General features: G+C 50.2%; 2 protein-coding genes across 2 annotated transcripts; both read right to left on the bottom strand.

Moving 5' to 3' along the window:
- Positions 1 to 17: 17 nt before the first annotated feature.
- On the bottom strand, positions 18 to 8,379 carry LOC124462814 (nuclear pore membrane glycoprotein 210-like; the record flags this gene model as incomplete). Its single annotated transcript, XM_047014478.1, has 20 exons — positions 8,314 to 8,379; positions 6,893 to 7,040; positions 6,157 to 6,227; positions 5,922 to 6,026; positions 5,700 to 5,801; positions 5,497 to 5,625; positions 5,268 to 5,395; positions 4,899 to 5,094; positions 4,535 to 4,714; positions 3,801 to 3,881; positions 3,539 to 3,661; positions 2,601 to 2,747; positions 2,267 to 2,352; positions 2,003 to 2,177; positions 1,617 to 1,846; positions 1,255 to 1,475; positions 957 to 1,093; positions 734 to 857; positions 201 to 353; positions 18 to 55 (listed from the first exon to the last, which is right to left on the bottom strand). Coding segments are annotated over exons 2-20 (2,454 nt in total), but the record flags the coding sequence as incomplete, so codon positions are not given.
- A 4,927-nt stretch (positions 8,380 to 13,306) lies between these two features.
- LOC124462799 (nuclear pore membrane glycoprotein 210-like) lies at positions 13,307 to 15,140 on the bottom strand (the record flags this gene model as incomplete). The annotated part of the gene is given in 6 exon segments (XM_047014458.1): positions 13,307 to 13,512; positions 13,667 to 13,799; positions 14,279 to 14,429; positions 14,542 to 14,620; positions 15,008 to 15,047; positions 15,049 to 15,140. Coding segments are annotated over 6 exon segments (701 nt in total), but the record flags the coding sequence as incomplete, so codon positions are not given.
- Between the last annotated feature and the right edge of the window lie 2,539 nt (positions 15,141 to 17,679).

Genomic DNA, 17,679 nt, shown 5'->3' with positions numbered 1-17,679 from the left:
AGGAGGAGGACAGGGGGGGTCTGGGGGGACACAGAGACACTGCAGCTGTAGGCACCTGGACAGGAGGGAAGGAGGGGAGAGAGGGAGAGAGAGGGGGGGAGAAGAGGGAGGGGAAGGGGAGAGAGTGCATCTTCATTCATCAGTGACTTGTTCATACAGGGGGGGAGGGGGGGGAAGCGTCAGTAGAGTTGTATCTTCACCAGTGTCGTGGTCGTAGCGTGGCAAGGTGTTGAATACAGCCTGTAATGAGCTGAGCAGGAGGTAGGGGGCGATGAAGTGCAGAACACACTGTAACTCCTCCTCTGGATGAAGGCTCTTCTCAATGGCCTCTCTCTGGGACAGAGTGCACTGGGCTGAGAGAGAGAGCGAGAGAGAGACAGAGAGAGAGAGCAAGAGGGAGAGAGAGAGAGGGAGAGAGAGGGAGAGAGAGAGAGGGAGGGAGAGAGGGAGAGAGAGAGGGAGAGGGAGGGAGAGAGAGAGAGGGAGGGAGAGGGAGACAGAGGGAGAGAGAGGGAGAGAGAGGGAGGGAGAGAGGGAGAGAGAGGGAGAGCAAGAGGGAGAGAGGGAGAGAGAGGGAGAGCGAGAGGGAGAGAGAGGGAGAGAGAGGGAGGGAGAGAGAGAGAGAGAGAGAGCGAGAGGGAGAGGGAGGGAGTAAAAGTGGACATATTCCCTGTAAAACGTAGGTCATCATCAACAGCTGTAGATAAGCTGCTGTGTTGGGGGTGTGTCTGACCAGTGTTGGCTGGGCTGGTGTGCAGGTCCACGGAGACCCTGTACTCTGGAGCCTCTGGCCAGTTGGTCAGGAAGCGATCCTCAGGAGGAGAGAGGGAGGGGACGGCAGGGGACTCCACTGTCACCTGGTCAAACACCAAACACCATCATGACCTGGACACAGTATCCCTCCCTCCCTCCCTCCCTCCCTCCCTACCTCCCTCCCTCCCTCCCTCCCTCCCTACCTCTCTTAAGGCCTTCTGTCCTCCCTCCACTTTGTAGAACACAACCACTGTTCCAGAATGCTTTGCCAGCGCAGCCCCTGTTCCTGGGTCTATCTGCAGCACCTGATCAGACGACACGTACCACTGACCAGGCTGGCCTGGACGAGAGGGAGGGAGGGAGGTAGAGAGAGAGGGGGGGAGGGAGGTAGAGAGGGAGGGGGGGAGGGAGGTAGAGAGGGAGGGGAACAGAGTGCTTAGTGCTGTGCGTGTGTGTGTACATGTGTGTGTACCTGTGTATGTACATGTGTGTGTGTGCTACCGTGCTTTCCTGTGAGGGCGGTGTTGAAGCAGAGTGTGTCTCCAGGTGTGAGGGTGTGCGGGGGGGCAGAAATGGTCAGGAGCACGGGCAGGGGGGTGTAGTCACTGAGGGAGGGGTTGGTGGAGTCCCCCCTCACCCCCAACACTGTCACACCCTCCGACACCGTCTGAACCACAAACGAGTGACTGTCACAGCCTGGAGTCACCTGGAGCAGGTCGTCCCTGAGGAGGAACAGGACACCTGAGAATACAGCTTACACTACCAACATGCTGTAGGTGTGTCTGTGAGTGTGTTACCTGCTGGTGAGGAGGTGTGTCTGTGAGTGTGTTACCTGCTGGTGAGGAGGTGTGTGTGTGTGTTACCTGCTGGTGAGGAGGTGTGTGTGTGTGTTGTGTGCGTGGAACAGCTGTCCCAGGTGGTCGTAGCACTGGGCCCTGACAGTGAAGCTCCACCCCAGGGGGAAGGCAGGAAAGCTGGCCCCGCCCACAACGCTGGCCCCGCCCACACCGCTGGCCCCACCCACACCACTGGCCCCGCCCACACCATACAGGGAGGATTCTGTTAAGAGACGTATGAACCACACTGGAGACACCTGCAACACACACAAACACACACGCCTCATCACCAACAGGCAACACACACAAACGTGACTACACACACACATACAGGAATGCATATATAGAGACCACACAGACACACACATGCATGCACACACACACACACACGCACTCTCACACCCCACACTAACCCGGACACTGATGAACATGGTCTGGTTGAGGCCACACGTCTCCATAGCAACAACCTCCAACAGGGCCGCTCCTGTGTCCGGCCCCGCCCTGAGAACACCTTGGTCGTCCACGGTAACAAGCCCCTCCCCTTTCACACACTGACACAGGGCGTAGCGTACAGGGCAGATGGTGTCTCTGGAGCACACAAACAAAATATGAGCATCCCAACACAAACATACCATACATATGACCCTCAAAGAGTAGATGACACGTCAAACACTGACTTGTTGCTTTGTAAAGCGTAGTGAGAGTTAGGGGACATGAGGATTGATCTGGAGGTGCCAACTGCTAGCTGCATCTCCTGGAACACCTGACACAGGGACAAACAGAGAGACAGAGAGAGAGAGAGAGACACAGGGACAGAGAGAGTCACCACATAGGTCATGTGATGTCCAGACAGAGAGAGAGAGAGACACAGGGACAGACAGAGAAAGAGAGTCATCACAGAGGTCATGTGATGTCCAGAAAGAGAGAGAGAGAGACACAGGGACAGAGAGAGAGTCACCACATAGGTCATGTGATGTATCTTAAGTCAGTAAGGCTCAGTGTTGTTTCTACCAGTATATGTATCTCATCTGTCAGCTGCTGGGGGCTGTCTGTGGTGTGATTGGCCAGTTGAACTGTCACTCTCAGGTTGGTTCTGCCTGCTGCACACGCCCTCACCAACACAGAGAAACCATGAGCAGCGGACACCGTCACACCTGCCTGCAACACACACACACACACATCTCAAACACACTTCCACAACCCTAACAAACAAGAGAGACATTGTGGAGTGAAGCAGCTAAGCTGGGTCTCTGAGTGTGTGTGTCTCACCTGTTTCTGTCTCACCTGTTTCTGTCTCACCTGTGTGTGTCTCTCCTGTGTCTGTCTCTCCTGTGTCTGTCTCTTCTGTGTCTATCTCACCTGTGTGTGTCTCTCCTGTGTTTGTCTCTCCTGTCTGTCTCACCTGTGTGTGTCTCTCCTGTCTGTCTCACCTGTGTGTGTCTCACCTGTGTCTGTCTCACCTGTGTCTGTCTCATCTGTGTGTGTCTCTCCTGTCTGTCTCACCTGTGTGTGTCTCTTCTGTGTCTGTCTCACCTGTGTGTGTCTCTCCTGTGTCTGTCTCTCCTGTGTCTGTCTCTCCTGTGTCTGTCTCACCTGTGTGTGTCTCTCCTGTGTCTGTCTCTTCTGTGTCTGTCTCACCTGTGTGTGTCTCACCTGTGTGTGTCTCTCCTGTGTCTGTCTCTCCTGTCTGTCTCACCTGTGTGTGTCTCACCTGTGTGTGTCTCTCCTGTGTCTGTCTCTCCTGTGTCTGTCTCTTCTGTGTCTGTCTCACCTGTGTGTGTCTCTCCTGTGTCTGTCTCTCCTGTGTCTGTCTCTTCTGTGTCTGTCTCACCTGTGTGTGTCTCACCTGTGTCTGTCTCTCCTGTCTGTCTCACCTGTGTGTGTCTCACCTGTGTCTGTCTCATCTGTGTGTGTCTCACCTGTGTGTGTCTCACCTGTGTGTGTCTCACCTGTGTGTGTCTAGCTTGTATCTCCAGTACTCCCAGTTTCCCCAGGCTCCAGTGGAACAGCAGTCCACTTCCCAGAGCCAACGGGGTCTGACTGCTGTCACTGCCCATCACATACACTGGGATCTGTACACACACACACACACACACACATGAAATGTGTCATACTTCCAAAATAAATAGTCAACAACAGAGGCGATAGTGGAGAATTTCTGTCTGTTTGTGTCTGTGTGTGTGTCTGTGTGTCTGTGTGTGTGTCTCCTACCTCCGTTCCTACAGACAGTCTGACGAGAGGCGCCTGGATCCTGACCCCTGTGAGGTTAAACACCTCCACCTCCACCTCATCCTGACCAGAGATGGTACAGTCAATACATCAACCCCCAGATATGGTACAGTCCACACATCAACCCCCAGATATGGTACAGTACACACATCCTTCACACTTCAGGTCGTCTTCGGGAAAAAACGCCCATTTATTCTGTCGGTGAATTGCTTTGCAACACGCACAGGCCAATATGCAAATCCAGGTACAAGAGAACGCGCGTTCAGTTTAAGAATCCTCCGCGTTCATGAATTAGTCGGAGATCAGTATTTCTGAAATTATTTTGGAGATCGACAGGGAAAGTCTCCGAGATCGACACGTCGATCGCGATCGACAGGTTGGCGACCTCTGCTCTAGTAGAAGTATAGATACTCATGTTTAAAAGACTCTGGTAAAAGTTGAAGTACTGACTACGCTTTTTCACTCAAGTTTAAGTAAAGAATTGTGGGCTCTGACATGTACTTAAGTAAAAAGTAGCCATTACTACTACCTGTTGGACCTCACATCACTTATAAATCACTTCTATTGTTCTTGTTGCCTTCTGCCTTGCTCCATCGTAGCTTCATAATACTAGCTTACATTTGTTGTGCGTGATAGAAACGTTTTGTAAATGTGTTTTTTTCAACCTTTCCAAACCAAGTTTACCAAACGTTTTTTTCTAAACTTGGTGTGTGTACCTGTGCGAAGGTCAGCAATGCTCCTGTGTCTTGAGTGACAGTCTGTAACGCCCCTCTGAGCTTGACCACACCCACTGCCAGTCCACGCACCAATCCCGTATCTGTCACCATGGCGATGCGGCTGTCACTCACAGAAAACCCCACACTGGACTGGGGATGAGGGCCCCCCTCCCACTTCACCTGGTAACACAGGGATGGAGGACGGCAGGTGTGTGTGTGTCCTTACATGCAACCCTTTGATAACCAGGTTTATACCAGATATATCTGTGTGTGTGAGTGTATGTGTGTGTGTATCTGTGTGTGTGTGTGTGTGTGTGTACCTGTGTGTGTGTATCTGTGTGTGTGTGTGTGTGTGTGTGTGTACCTGCCGCACGCTGCCCGTCCCCAGGGCCAGGCTGCGGGGCTGCAGGGTGAAGGGGGGGTACACCTGCAGCTGTCTGTGTGACGACGTACGGACACGCCCACCGCTGTCTACTGCAGACAGGTGCAGGCTGGCCACGCCCACTGCCACGCCCAGGACACGGAACCCCACAGACACACTGTCCAGCGCACCTGCAGGTCTACACACACACATTGTGCAGCATATTAACATATTAACATCAAATATGACTGGAACTGTCCCTAAATGTAATGTTATGAACACACACACATGCAGGAACACACACACATGCAGGAACACACACACATGCACGAACACACACACATTCAGGAACACACACTCAGAGACACTTACTCCACTGTGACGATAGGGGAGGAAGGAGTTAGTCTGAGGTGCATCATGGGAAGGTAGCGATACAGGAAGGGCTGTTGGTTAGAGTCTAGAACACGCACTCGTACCAGGGCACTGTGCCCTATCTCCACCTGACACACACACACACGTACAGACAGACAGAGGCACACACATGGTTAAGACATTTTGAGGCAGCTGCATATGGGTGCTGTTTTAAGGAGGGCACACTCACAATGTCAACAAAGTGGATCTGGAAGTCTGTGATGTCAGAGACTGTGAGGGAGGTCAGGGCGGGGTCAGGTGAGGTCACACAGAGGTCGTAGGCCAGGAGGGAGGAGAGGCCAGGTTGAAGAGGAGAGACCTGAGGAACAACACACACACGTCAGTGAGTCAGGAGTGTGTGTGTGTTTGGGTCAGGGTGTGTGTGTTTGCCACCTGTATGATGTTGCTGTGCTCCAGGTAGGTGATGTTTGCCAGCTTTCTGTCCTGCAGTCGAACCAGGAAGTATCCTGAACCCTGAACCACTGTCAGATTCTCCTGGAGAGAGACACAGAGAGTGTGGAGGAGGTAAACAGAGAGAGGGAGAGAGACAGAGAGAGTACATCCATACATGTGTTTCCCATAACCGGATGAGATGTGCCTGTGTGTGGTTCTCACGGTGACATCAGGATGGTTGTACAAGGTCACAGCTCTTCTGCTCCACCTCAGGTCCTCCACCAGTCTGAGACGCACCGAACACACCAGAGGAGAAGGCCACATCTCCTGCAGGACACAGGGTCAGTACACACACACACACCATACACACCATGCACACACACACACACACACACATACACACCATGCACACACACACAGACAGACAGCGTGACAGACATGACGAACACGTGCGTACCTGAGCAGGTGTGAGGGACACTGCTACGGTCGCTGTCCCCGTGTGTCCATGAGGGATGAGCCCCTGGAGACCTGATGCACAAAACACCCCAAACCTTTCACTACTGAATCACCCCAAACCTTTCACTACTGAATCACCCCAAACCTTTCACTACTGAATCACCCCAAACCTTTCACTACTGAATCACCCCAAACCTTTCACTACTGAATCACCCCAAACCTTTCACTACTGAATCACCCCAAACCTTTCACTACTGAATCACCCCAAACCTTTCACTACTGAATCACCCCAAACCTTTCACTACTGAATCACCCCAAACCTTTCACTACTGAATCACCCCAAACCTTTCACTACTGAATCACCCCAAACCTTTCACTACTGAATCACCCCAAACCTTTCACTACTGAATCACCCCAAACCTTTCACTACTGAATCACCCCAAACCTTTCACTACTGAAACACCCCACACCTTTCACTACTGAATCACCCCAAACCTTTCACTACTGAAACACCCCACACCTTTCACGACTGAAACACCCCACACCTTTCACTACTGAAACACCTTTCACTACTGAAACACCCCACCCCTTTCACGACTGAAACACCCCACACCTTTCACTACAGAAACACCTTTCACTACTGAAACACCCCACCCCTTTCACTCATGACCGACTGTACATTTTGAAGAGTAATGAAACGTGGATAGTGCACACACACACACAGAGTGTAGGCTGACCGCTGGTTGTGTGTGAGGACAGGGACATCAGGGAGGGGTTGGAGGAGATCCACTCCAGTGAGCAGGAGCTGAAGTTGTCAAACTGCACCCCCTGCTGGTCAAACACCACTAACTGCAGCTCTGCCTTCCTGCTGCTGGAGATAGAGAGCTGGGGAAAGAGAGAGGAGAGAGAGAGGAGGGAGAGAGGAGAGAATGAGGAGGGAGGAGAGAGGAGGGGAAAGGAGAGAGGAGAGTGGAGGGGGAAGGAGAGAGGAGAGAAGGAGGAGAAAGGGAGGAGGGAGGTGAGAGGAGAGAGGAGGGGAAAGGAGAGAGGAGAGAAGAGGGGGAAAGAGAGAGGAGAGAGGAGGGGGAAGGAGAGAGGAGAGAAGAGGGGGAAGGAGAGAGAAGAGAGGAGGGGAAAGGAGAGAGGAGAGAAGAGGGGGAAGGAGAGAGGAGAGAAGAGGGGGAAGGAGAGAGAAGAGAGGAGGGGAAAGGAGAGAGGAGGGGGAAGGAGAGAGGAGGGGGGAGGAGAGAGGAGGGGGAAGGAGAGAGGAGGGGGGAGGAGAGAGGAGGGGGAAGGAGAGAGGAGAGAGGAGGGGGAAGGAGAGAGAGATATACACCTCATGCTGCAGGACAGAGTCTCAATAAAGGAAGCTAGTTGGTGAGATATCTGTTAGGGACACCAAGTTAACCAAACAAGGGTGTGTTCTGTGTGCTTGGTGAAATCCTATTGACACTATTCTACTATTTTCTATGCATTCTGTTTTATTGTATAATATTGTATTTTGTGGTGTTCAATTTGGATCTAGATCCCTTGCTGGAATCTCCTGGAACGTCCTGAAGTTAATACATTTTCAAAGAAAGTGTGTGGAAAGCAGGTTCTAATTGTAATCAACACGTCTGTGCATGTGTGTGTGTGTGTGTGACTATGTGTGTGCGTGTGTGTGTGACTATGTGTGTGTGCTTGTGTGTGTGTGTGTGTGACTATGTGTGTGCTTGTGTGTGTGTGTGTGTGACTATGTGTGTGTGCTTGTGTGTGTGTGTGTGTGACTATTGTGTGCTTGTGTGTGTGTGTGTGTGACTATGTGTGTGCGTGTGTGTGTGTGACTATGTGTGTGTGAGCGGGAGAAGGTGTGTGTGTGTTTCCTATATGCAGCAGTTCTCTTCTTTCTCTCTCGGGAAAACCCCCTCTAACACGACCACACTTAAGGGGTTGCTATAGAAACATCCCTTTTAGAGGACAACTGCTATCAATCAGAGTGCCAAGCAGGTACATGTGTGTCTGACAAGAAGAGAAAGAGAGGGAGAGAGAAGCAGGTATAGAGTGCAGGAGTGAGACAGCTTCAGACAAAAGTAGGATAATGACAGAGAGAGAGAGAGATGCAAAGAGAGACGCAGAGGGATACTGAGAATGAGACGGTGGAAAAGAGAGAGAGACTCACTAGGCTGCCAGGGTACTGTGGCTGAGGGCAGGGGTGGTCCTGGGAGGGAGGAGAGATGGAGGGAGGGAGGAGGGACAGAGAGAGAGAGGCGGGGGCGCTACAGTGCACCTTCACCCTGCTCTGCTCCACCACCGGATCCTGCTCCAGAACACCTGCTGTGTTCCCACTGCTGAACACAAACCACTACACACACACACAAACACCCTCACACAATCACTCTCACACACACACAAGCACGCTCAGACACACACACAGAAAAGAAAACAGGATCATATATTGATCTAGTAACTGAGGCTTCAAAGGACAGAACAATAAAGTGCTCCCCCCAAGGCCTTCACAAAGACTTGAAGAGTGCAGCTCCATTACTGACTAAAACATTCAATATGTTTTCACAGCAAATTGTGCTTTCACTGGTATTTAACTGAGATCAACACACACACACTCGCACACACACCCACGAATACACAACCACAGACACACACACTCACACACACCGACACATACACAACCATACACACACCTGTTCTCCGAGAGCACGACAGGTGACCCGGTAGGTGTGCTGCTGGGTTTTCTTGGGCTCTGATTGGCTGAAAGCCTCCACCTCCAGCTCGCCCCTCTCTCCCTCCATCCAGGTGTTGCTATGGAAATTCCCAGGGGCCAGGGGCCAGGGCTGGGGCCCCCCCTCGAAGGTTATGATCAGGGATGCACCCAGGGACAGGACCACCTCTGACACCAGGGCCTGGAGAGAGAGAGACAGAGATGAAGAGAGAGAGATGGAGAGAGAGAGATGAAGAGAGAGAGATGGAGAGAGAGATGGAGAGAGAAAGATGGAGAGAGAGATGGAGAGAGAGATGGAGAGAGAGAGATGGAGAGAGAGAGAGATGGAGAGAGAGAGATGGAGAGAGAGACAAAGAGATGGAGAGAGAGAGACAGATGAAGAGAGAGATGGAGAGAGAGAGAGATGGAGAAAGAGAGAGAGAGATGGAGAGAGAGAGAGATGGAGAGAGAGAGATGGAGAGAGAGAGATGGAGAGAGAGACAAAGAGACAGAGAGAGAGAGACAGATGAAGAGAGAGAGAGATGGAGAAGAGAGAGATGGAGAGAGAGAGAGATGGACAGAGAAAAATTGAAGGGAGTAGAAAGACAGGGAGGGGTGGGGGAGAGAGGCAGAGGAGGAGCAGTCCTAGTGAGGAGACGATCTGGAGAGCCAGTCCCATGTCAGTGAACACTACTCTGTCCTGTGGATTCACTACTACCTCACTGTCTCCCCATGTCAGTGAACACTACTCTGTGCTGTGGATTCATTACTACCTCACTGTCTCCCCATGTTAGTGAACACTACTCTGTCCTGTGGATTCATTACTACCTCACTGTCTCCCCATGTTAGTGAACACTACTCTGTGCTGTGGATTCATTACTACCTCACTGTCTCCCCATGTCAGTGAACACTACTCTGTGCTGTGGATTCATTACTACCTCACTGTCTCCCCATGTTAGTGAACACTACTCTGTGCTGTGGATTCATTACTACCTCACTGTCTCCCCATGTTAGTGAACACTACTCTGTCCTGTGGATTCATTACTACCTCACTGTCTCCCCATGTTAGTGAACACTACTCTGTGCTGTGGATTCATTACTACCTCACTGTCTCCCCATGTTAGTGAACACTACTCTGTCCTGTGGATTCATTACTACCTCACTGTCTCCAGCCTGTCACACTACCCAGCAGTGTGACAAATAGGTCAATTAACAACCTTACACACTCTCTCTTGCACACACACACACACTTGTCTCCCTACGTACCCGCAGAGGGCTGTGGGCGGCCAGGATTGTCGTGGAGCTGATGTTGTAGTGTTCTGTTTCTATGGTGACGGTGAGGAGGGCGTGTCCCAGACTCACTGCCTCCATCTGCAGCCCTGCACAGGAGCTGGGGCCAGGACCTAGAGAGACTACACACACACACACCACACACACACATCAGTCCATCAGCCAGTGAATATGAAGAGGGTGTGTTAATGGTAGCAATGCTATGCAGCTACAGGGGGACTGTTAGAATACACACATGCACATACACACACGCACATACACACACGCACATACACACACGCACATACACACACGCACATACACACACGCACATACACACACGCACATACACACACGCACATACACACACGCACATACACACACGCACATACACACACGCACCTACACACACGCAAACACACACACGCACTGACACACACGCACATACACACACGCACATACACACACGCACATACACACACGCAAACACACACACGCACATACACACACGCACATACACACACGCACATACACACACGCACATACACACACGCACATACACACATGCACATACACACGCACATACACACACGCACATACACACACGCACATACACACACGCACCTACACACGCACATACACACACGCACATACACACACGCACCTACACACACGCAAACACACACACGAACTGACACACACGCACACGCACATACACACACGCACATACACACACACGCACATACACACACGCACATACACACACGCACATACACACACGCAAACACACACACGCACTGACACACACGAACACCCGCACACACACTAATCACATGAAAAGTGCGATATTGATCAGTTAATCCAGTCTTCCTAATGGAACTTGCAAATTGCTTTAGTGTTAGTGTATAACACTCATGACTGTGTATGTGTGTGCGTGTGTGTGTGTGTGAGGGGCAGGGAGGTGCTGACCCCATTGATTCAATCATCTCCTAATGGACTGTGGGTGAAATGAGTTAATTGATTCCTTCCTTCAGTGGAGGAAAAGCACCCAGCTGTGAAGCTTCATAGAGGAAAAGCACCCCAGCTGTGAAGCTTCATAGAGGAAAAGCACCCAGCTGTGAAGCTTCATAGAGGAAAAGCACCCAGCTGTGAAGCTTCATAGAGGAAAGCACCCAGCTGTGAAGCTTCATAGAGGAAAGCACCCAGCTGTGAAGCTTCATAGAGGAAAAGCACCCAGCTGTGAAGCTTCATAGAGGGAAAGCACCCAGCTGTGAAGCTTCATAGAGCCACACTAGGCCTCTGGCCCCGCCATGCCTAATAGGCATACAACACTTCAACACTGAGTACAGAACTGCTGACATGGGGACATGCTCCACCACAACCTTCACCCTAGTCAGGAACCTCCAAGCAGCCTTAATCTCCAGGGGTGAGAGGGTGTGTGTGTGTGTGTGTGTGTGTGTGTGTGTGTGTGTAGAGAGAGAGAGGGGGGGCGTACCTGGTAGCAGTCTAAACACGCCCTGGGGTTGAGTGGTCAGGTGGAGTCTCATCAGAGAGCAGTCAGTCATGGGCAGGAGAGGGCCTGGAGAGGAGGGCTGGTCCTGGGGCTGGGGGGGGGAGCTCTGAAGGGCAAGGGGCTGGTTCTCACCCCAGACAGCCAGGGGAAGAGTGATGGTTTCCCCCACCCTACAGTCACCTCTCTGGGGTAAGAGCTCCACACGGGCTGGCCTCAACACATACACCTGGGGGGGGGGGGGGGGGTGGAGGGAGGGGGGGGAGGGGGACATGGAAGCAGCTGGAACTCTGGCAGTGTGTGTGTGTGTGTGTTTGTGTGTTAAGACACTCACCAGGCCCGTGGCTGTGTGTAGAGGGTTGCGTGCGTCTGCTGCCTGGACTGTGGTTCGGCCCCGCCTCTTTCCAGCTAACACTTTCCCTTTTACTGTCACCACGGCAACGTGGTTGTCACTCACCGACCAGCTCAGAGTGCCACTGCCTCCCTTCACCTGCACACACACACACACACACACGCAGTACATTATATAAACACAGAAATGACATTTTTCACCCAGCTGACATTTGGACCCCTCTCAACTTCACACACACCTGAACAAGGTGCTGATAGAGCTGTCCCTCTGGTTGCCAGGGAAACACCAGGACGGGGGGGCGCAAGGTCAGGGGCTCAAAGACCTCCACTTCCTGATGGGCTCTGATTGGTGGGATGAATTGCACCGCCTGCCCGTCCTGCAGAGAGAGAGGAGGGTACCAAATGTTTCCAGTATAATTATGTGTGTGTGTGCATGTGTGTTTGTGCATGTGTGTGTGTGTGTGTGTGCATGTGTGTGTGTGCATGTGTGTGTGTGTGTGTACCTCGGTGTGGATTGTGAACAGGGAGGCTCGTATGGTGCAGTGTCCTGTCACCAGTGTCTCCACCACATGGTAGGAGTGGTTAAAGGAAGACTCCACCACATGGAAGAGCCAATCACAGATCTCCACGGTCATCACCACATTCTGAGACAGAGAGAGGCAGAGAGAGAGAGAGAGAGAGAGAGAGAGAGAGAGAGAGAGAGAGAGAGAGGCAGAGAGAGACAGAGACAGAGACAGAGAGACAGTGTGAGAGGAAGATCAACTTTGGCACAGTTGTCAGAGGAACAGACTATCATCATACAGTCTGAGGCGCCACAATTTGGCCTGTCACCATAGCGATGTTACCTGTGACAGGTGTGCTATATGCCCTTGTTGGTCGTGAACACACACAGACAGCCGATACTGACGTCCGCTCTCCAGAATCCACCTGTCCTCCTCCTCCACAGAGAGGGCTGCACACACACACACACACACACACACACACACACACACACACACACACACACACACACACACCATGAAACCCTGTCAGCTGTGCTGCGTCTGTGGCTCTCCCAGAAACACAAGCACTCACTCAGATAGCTCGGCTCCACCACAAACACGCCGCCCTGAGGCAGGGAGTTAGGGCGCCCAGGGACACCTGGACACGGCACTGAGGAAACACACACTGACAACACTCCCCATGTCGTGTGTGTGTGGACTTGTTTATAGTCATCCTTGTGTGGACAGAAAGTCCCCAAGGAATAGTACAACAAGAAACATTTGAAACCTGTGGCGACATTTTCTTGGTTCAAGCTCTTTTTCTAGGGAGTTTAAAGTGTTTGGGTTAGAGGTTAGAGAAAACAGGCTTTTGAATGGGAGTGGCTTGAGTGTTGGTTAGGATACTGGGGTGTTTCAGGGACAGCGTGGCATGGCCAAGCTGAACTGCAGTGACGGTGGCTGTTTCCTGGTTGATGGTGACCACATCATCCTCCCCTTCATCAGGGTCTCTTACAACGACCAACTCGTACCCCCCGACACCCAGGACCACATCTGAGAGACACAGAGAGACAGAGAGAGAGACAGAGACAGAGAGGGGGAGAGAGAGAGAGAGTAAGAGAGAGAGACAGAGAGAGAGAGGATGACCTGTTAACACAGTCCTGCTCTACAGGTAACAACTCCCAGAGTTCCATCTGTTCTGGCTCACCTGTGCGAGCGTCGTACACCGTCTTCCAGACACGGTAGGAGAGGGAGGAGCCAAGCAGCAGGTACGTGTCGTGGGCGGGGCTTAGGTAAAGCCTGTCAGTCACTGATAGGATCACCATCACTGGCTCCACCCTCTAGACAGAGGTGCAGACAAACACAGTGAAACGCAGGTGTTTATACTGTAGGTTGACAGTTTAGCTTCAGTCAGAACAACGTCCACTTTCGGGTCAGTGGAAGATCAGTCTGCACACAGGATGGAGTGCATGTGGACATTCACAGGATGGAGAGCGTGTGGACATTCACAGGATGGAGTGCATGTGGACATTCACAGGATGGAGTGTGTGTGGACATTCACAGGATGGAGAGCGTGTGGACATTCACAGGATGGAGTGCATGTGGACATTCACAGGATGGAGAGCGTGTGGACATTCACAGGATGGAGAGCGTGTGGACATTCACAGGATGGAGTGCATGTGGACATTCACAGGATGGAGAGCGTGTGGACATTCACAGGATGGAGTGCGTGTGGACATTCACAGGATGGAGAGCGTGTGGACATTCACAGGATGGAGAGTGTGTGGACATTCACACCCGTATCGCTGCACTTCCTCACCTTGTACTCAGGATCGGCGAGCGAGACTCGGACCTGAGCCACCCCACTCCTGACCCCCTCCAGCAGAACCAGGTCCCCCCTCCGGCCAGCTTCCTCCAGGGACAGGATGTGACGAGGAGGAGAGTATCCCGCCTCGGAGAAACGTACAAACCTGCAGGGGTAAACAGCACCCCCTCACGCACCGACACCTTGGAGGTTCTGACGGCCATGACGTTCACATCTCTCTGTTTCATCCTGCATCCCTCGCTCCTCGTCTGCCTCACCTCGTTATGTCTGCTGTGTCGGCATCCTTTACTGACACCCACTGAAACTGCAGCCCTGCCAGACTACTGAAGGTGTTCCCTAACACAAGAGAGGAAGAATGAGAGAGAAAGAGTGTCAAAGAGAGAGACAGAGTGTGAGAGAGAGGAGGTGACTGACAGATGTCTGTCAGAGGATTTAAGAACCGAGTTATATCACACCTGTCATCGATTAATCTTCCTATCCCATGATTTCTGAATCTAAGTACCCCCTATACCGTTTTTATATTGTATAAATATGTATTTACACCCACATTTTCATGACTTGCTCTGAGTTTTATCCATTTTCCACGTTCTCTCACGTACCCCCTGTGGTAGCTAAGCTTCCCCCTAGGGTTTAGTGTACCCCCAGTTGAGAAATACTGGATTGTCAGAATAGAAGTCTTATTAAGAGATGTACTGCAGCTGAGAACTTATCAAGGGCAGGCACCTCCTGAGTCCAGCGCCACAACGGACAACTGGAGGGGGGGGGTCGTCCGTGAACAGCTGGCGTGTCGTCGTGACAACGCGAATCTGGTGAATGTGATCGATGTGGACGTCACAACGCAGTGTGTGGCCTGTGACTGGGAGGAAGTGGGGGGGGAGGTTAGATTCACAAAGACCCAACAGCCTTCTTATCCTGTCTGTCTGTGTTTCTTAGGCCTCTCTCTCACTTATCCCCCTTCCTCTCTATCTCTGTTCTCCTCCCTTGCTTCTGTCTCACCAGTGTCTTGGCCCTGTATGAGGCTGGCTCCTCGGCTGGTCTCCAGTGGAGTGTGTGACAGGCTGGACACTATTGCCTGCTGGCTACAGGCAGAAGACGGAAGGAGGGAGGGAGGCTTGGTGGCAGAGACTGGCTGGACACTGACCGCATCGGGGTTTGAAGACAGCCTGAAAACGATGCATATAAAACACATTTGAAATTCTGTAGTTGTTTAGACGCATTCAAACGAACGCATATCTACTCATGACATAACTTGTCCCTCGGTTTAATGAAGATTATTGTAGCGTCGTTAATCGTTAAATGAGATCTTTTGGGAAGAGATCCTTCACTCACCATGTATAACAACCTCTTTCTACTGTCAGAGTAAAATCGACATGGACCTCAGTAGAACGGGGCAACAGTAATTTCGGAACGTTCAACTTCGTGCACTGACTCAAGGCAATAACAGTACAAATCAAAAGTTGACATATTACTCTTGATTTAAAAACTAGTCTTGCCATTATCCTATAAATACATTGTCAGTTTCCAACGTGTCATTTTCGAATTATTCAAACGCTAATTTTGGGCCGTCCTTGTCGATGTCAACAGCGTGTTCGAATGTTTACATGTCCTGGTAGGCAAGTTAGCTAGCACAGCAGCTAGCAACCGACAGAAACGCAAAGTAAAATTAATTTTGTCACATATAGCTAAAAAGTTTGTTACGACTCAATTGAACTTGTTAGTGCTAAATATATTCCCCCAGCAAAACAGTACGGTAACAAGAAAATATGTTAGCCACGCTAATTGTCATAAACCGAGTTTGAGCTAGAATGATGGAAGGGATGACGGGAGGATGAAGCAGTCTTTCAGGTACAGTCATGTACCTGTACTGTACCGAAGTTCATTCTCAGGCAAAAATAAATAAACAAACAAGAAAACACGGACAACAAGGACAGCACACATACACGGTTATGTTATATAGATATATACTTTAATAATTCTCTCTGGTAAAATAAAATTACAAAATAATTTCAACCTCAAACGCATAAACCTCCCTTTTCCGTAAATTTATTATTAAAGTTTTTATTAATACATTTATCATAATTGTAATAACAATGAGAAGAATACTATAGTATAATAATATCGGATATATCAGCTAACTGCGTCTAATCGTAATGGTAGAAAAGACTAAAAGCAATACAAAGCTAGGTTAAGTAACAGCTTAATTTACAATATTCCAAGCATATGTAGTTCAGTATTCCGGCCACAGGATGTCGCTATAAGACAGTTTCAAAATGGTCTCCATAGAAATAGATTGGATAACTGTTGAGTCTCTTTTTCCATCACAACACTATCATTATTCTCTCAGATTCTCTTCCATTATTCCACGCCTTTCATGAGCAACTGTACCTTCAAAGCAGTGTGATGCTTAACCACGTTTATGTTCTTTATTCTGTCGATTACAAGTCCATCTTTTCTCTCTGGCTCTGAAAGGTATTGTCCATTAAGCAATAAGCCCACTTCCAGATTCTCGGTTATTCCCTTAAAATCAGGGTCAGGAGATCTGCAACGCCTCTTTCCATCTCTGGTCCCTGGTGACAGGTCCTCCGTATTGGTAGTTCATTTGAGAGAGAGAGCACTTTGGTAGCAAAGATTGTGTGTGTATATAAGTGTGTCTGTGTGTGTGTTCAATGTTAGTTAAACGTATATGTGTGCATGCTGTGTGTATGCGGGTGCACGTGAGAGCGTGTGTCTAGAGTCGCATGCATGTGTTTGTTGGCCTAAGTGTGTTTGAAATGTACAGTACATTCAACATAACAGTAGTTAGTTGTTTGGAAACGTGGGCTTATATATGGCAGCAGTATTCCGTTGGAGCGACACCATCGTGTGTCAGCATGGAGTCTAAATTGCTCGGCAGTGAATTCTTTTTCAATTTGATTTAGTGCATTGTGGCTTGGCAGTGCAGGCTTCAATAAACGGTCTGGTGATCTAGTGCATTGTTGTTTAAGTTATAGGTACTTGTGACAGATTGTGTATGTGTGTGTATATATGTGTGTATATGTGTGTATATTGTGTATGTGTGTATATATGTGTGTATATTGTGTATGTGTGTGTATATATGTGTGTATATTGCATGAAAGCTGTGTTGACAATTGCATGTTATGTGCAAAATGTCGGGTGTTTTATCAACGGTAAGTGTCATATTGTGTGTGTGTGTGCCACTAGTTTGTATCGTGGTCATATTGATTAAACCTCTAGTTAAAGGGGATGCTCGTTCACACACAATTAGCAGTTAGATAGAAAATACATTTCAAGGATAAAAAGTCATTGTCATTAATTCCTGATGGATGCAAACATAAGAGGGAGAGAGATGAAATGAGAGACATTTTCTTGTAATTAGAGTGGATTCCATTTAAGAA

This window comes from Hypomesus transpacificus, unplaced genomic scaffold (assembly GCF_021917145.1).
Source record: "Hypomesus transpacificus isolate Combined female unplaced genomic scaffold, fHypTra1 scaffold_251, whole genome shotgun sequence".
Taxonomy (NCBI): domain Eukaryota; kingdom Metazoa; phylum Chordata; class Actinopteri; order Osmeriformes; family Osmeridae; genus Hypomesus; species Hypomesus transpacificus.
This window is presented reverse-complemented; position numbering and strand designations above follow the sequence as displayed.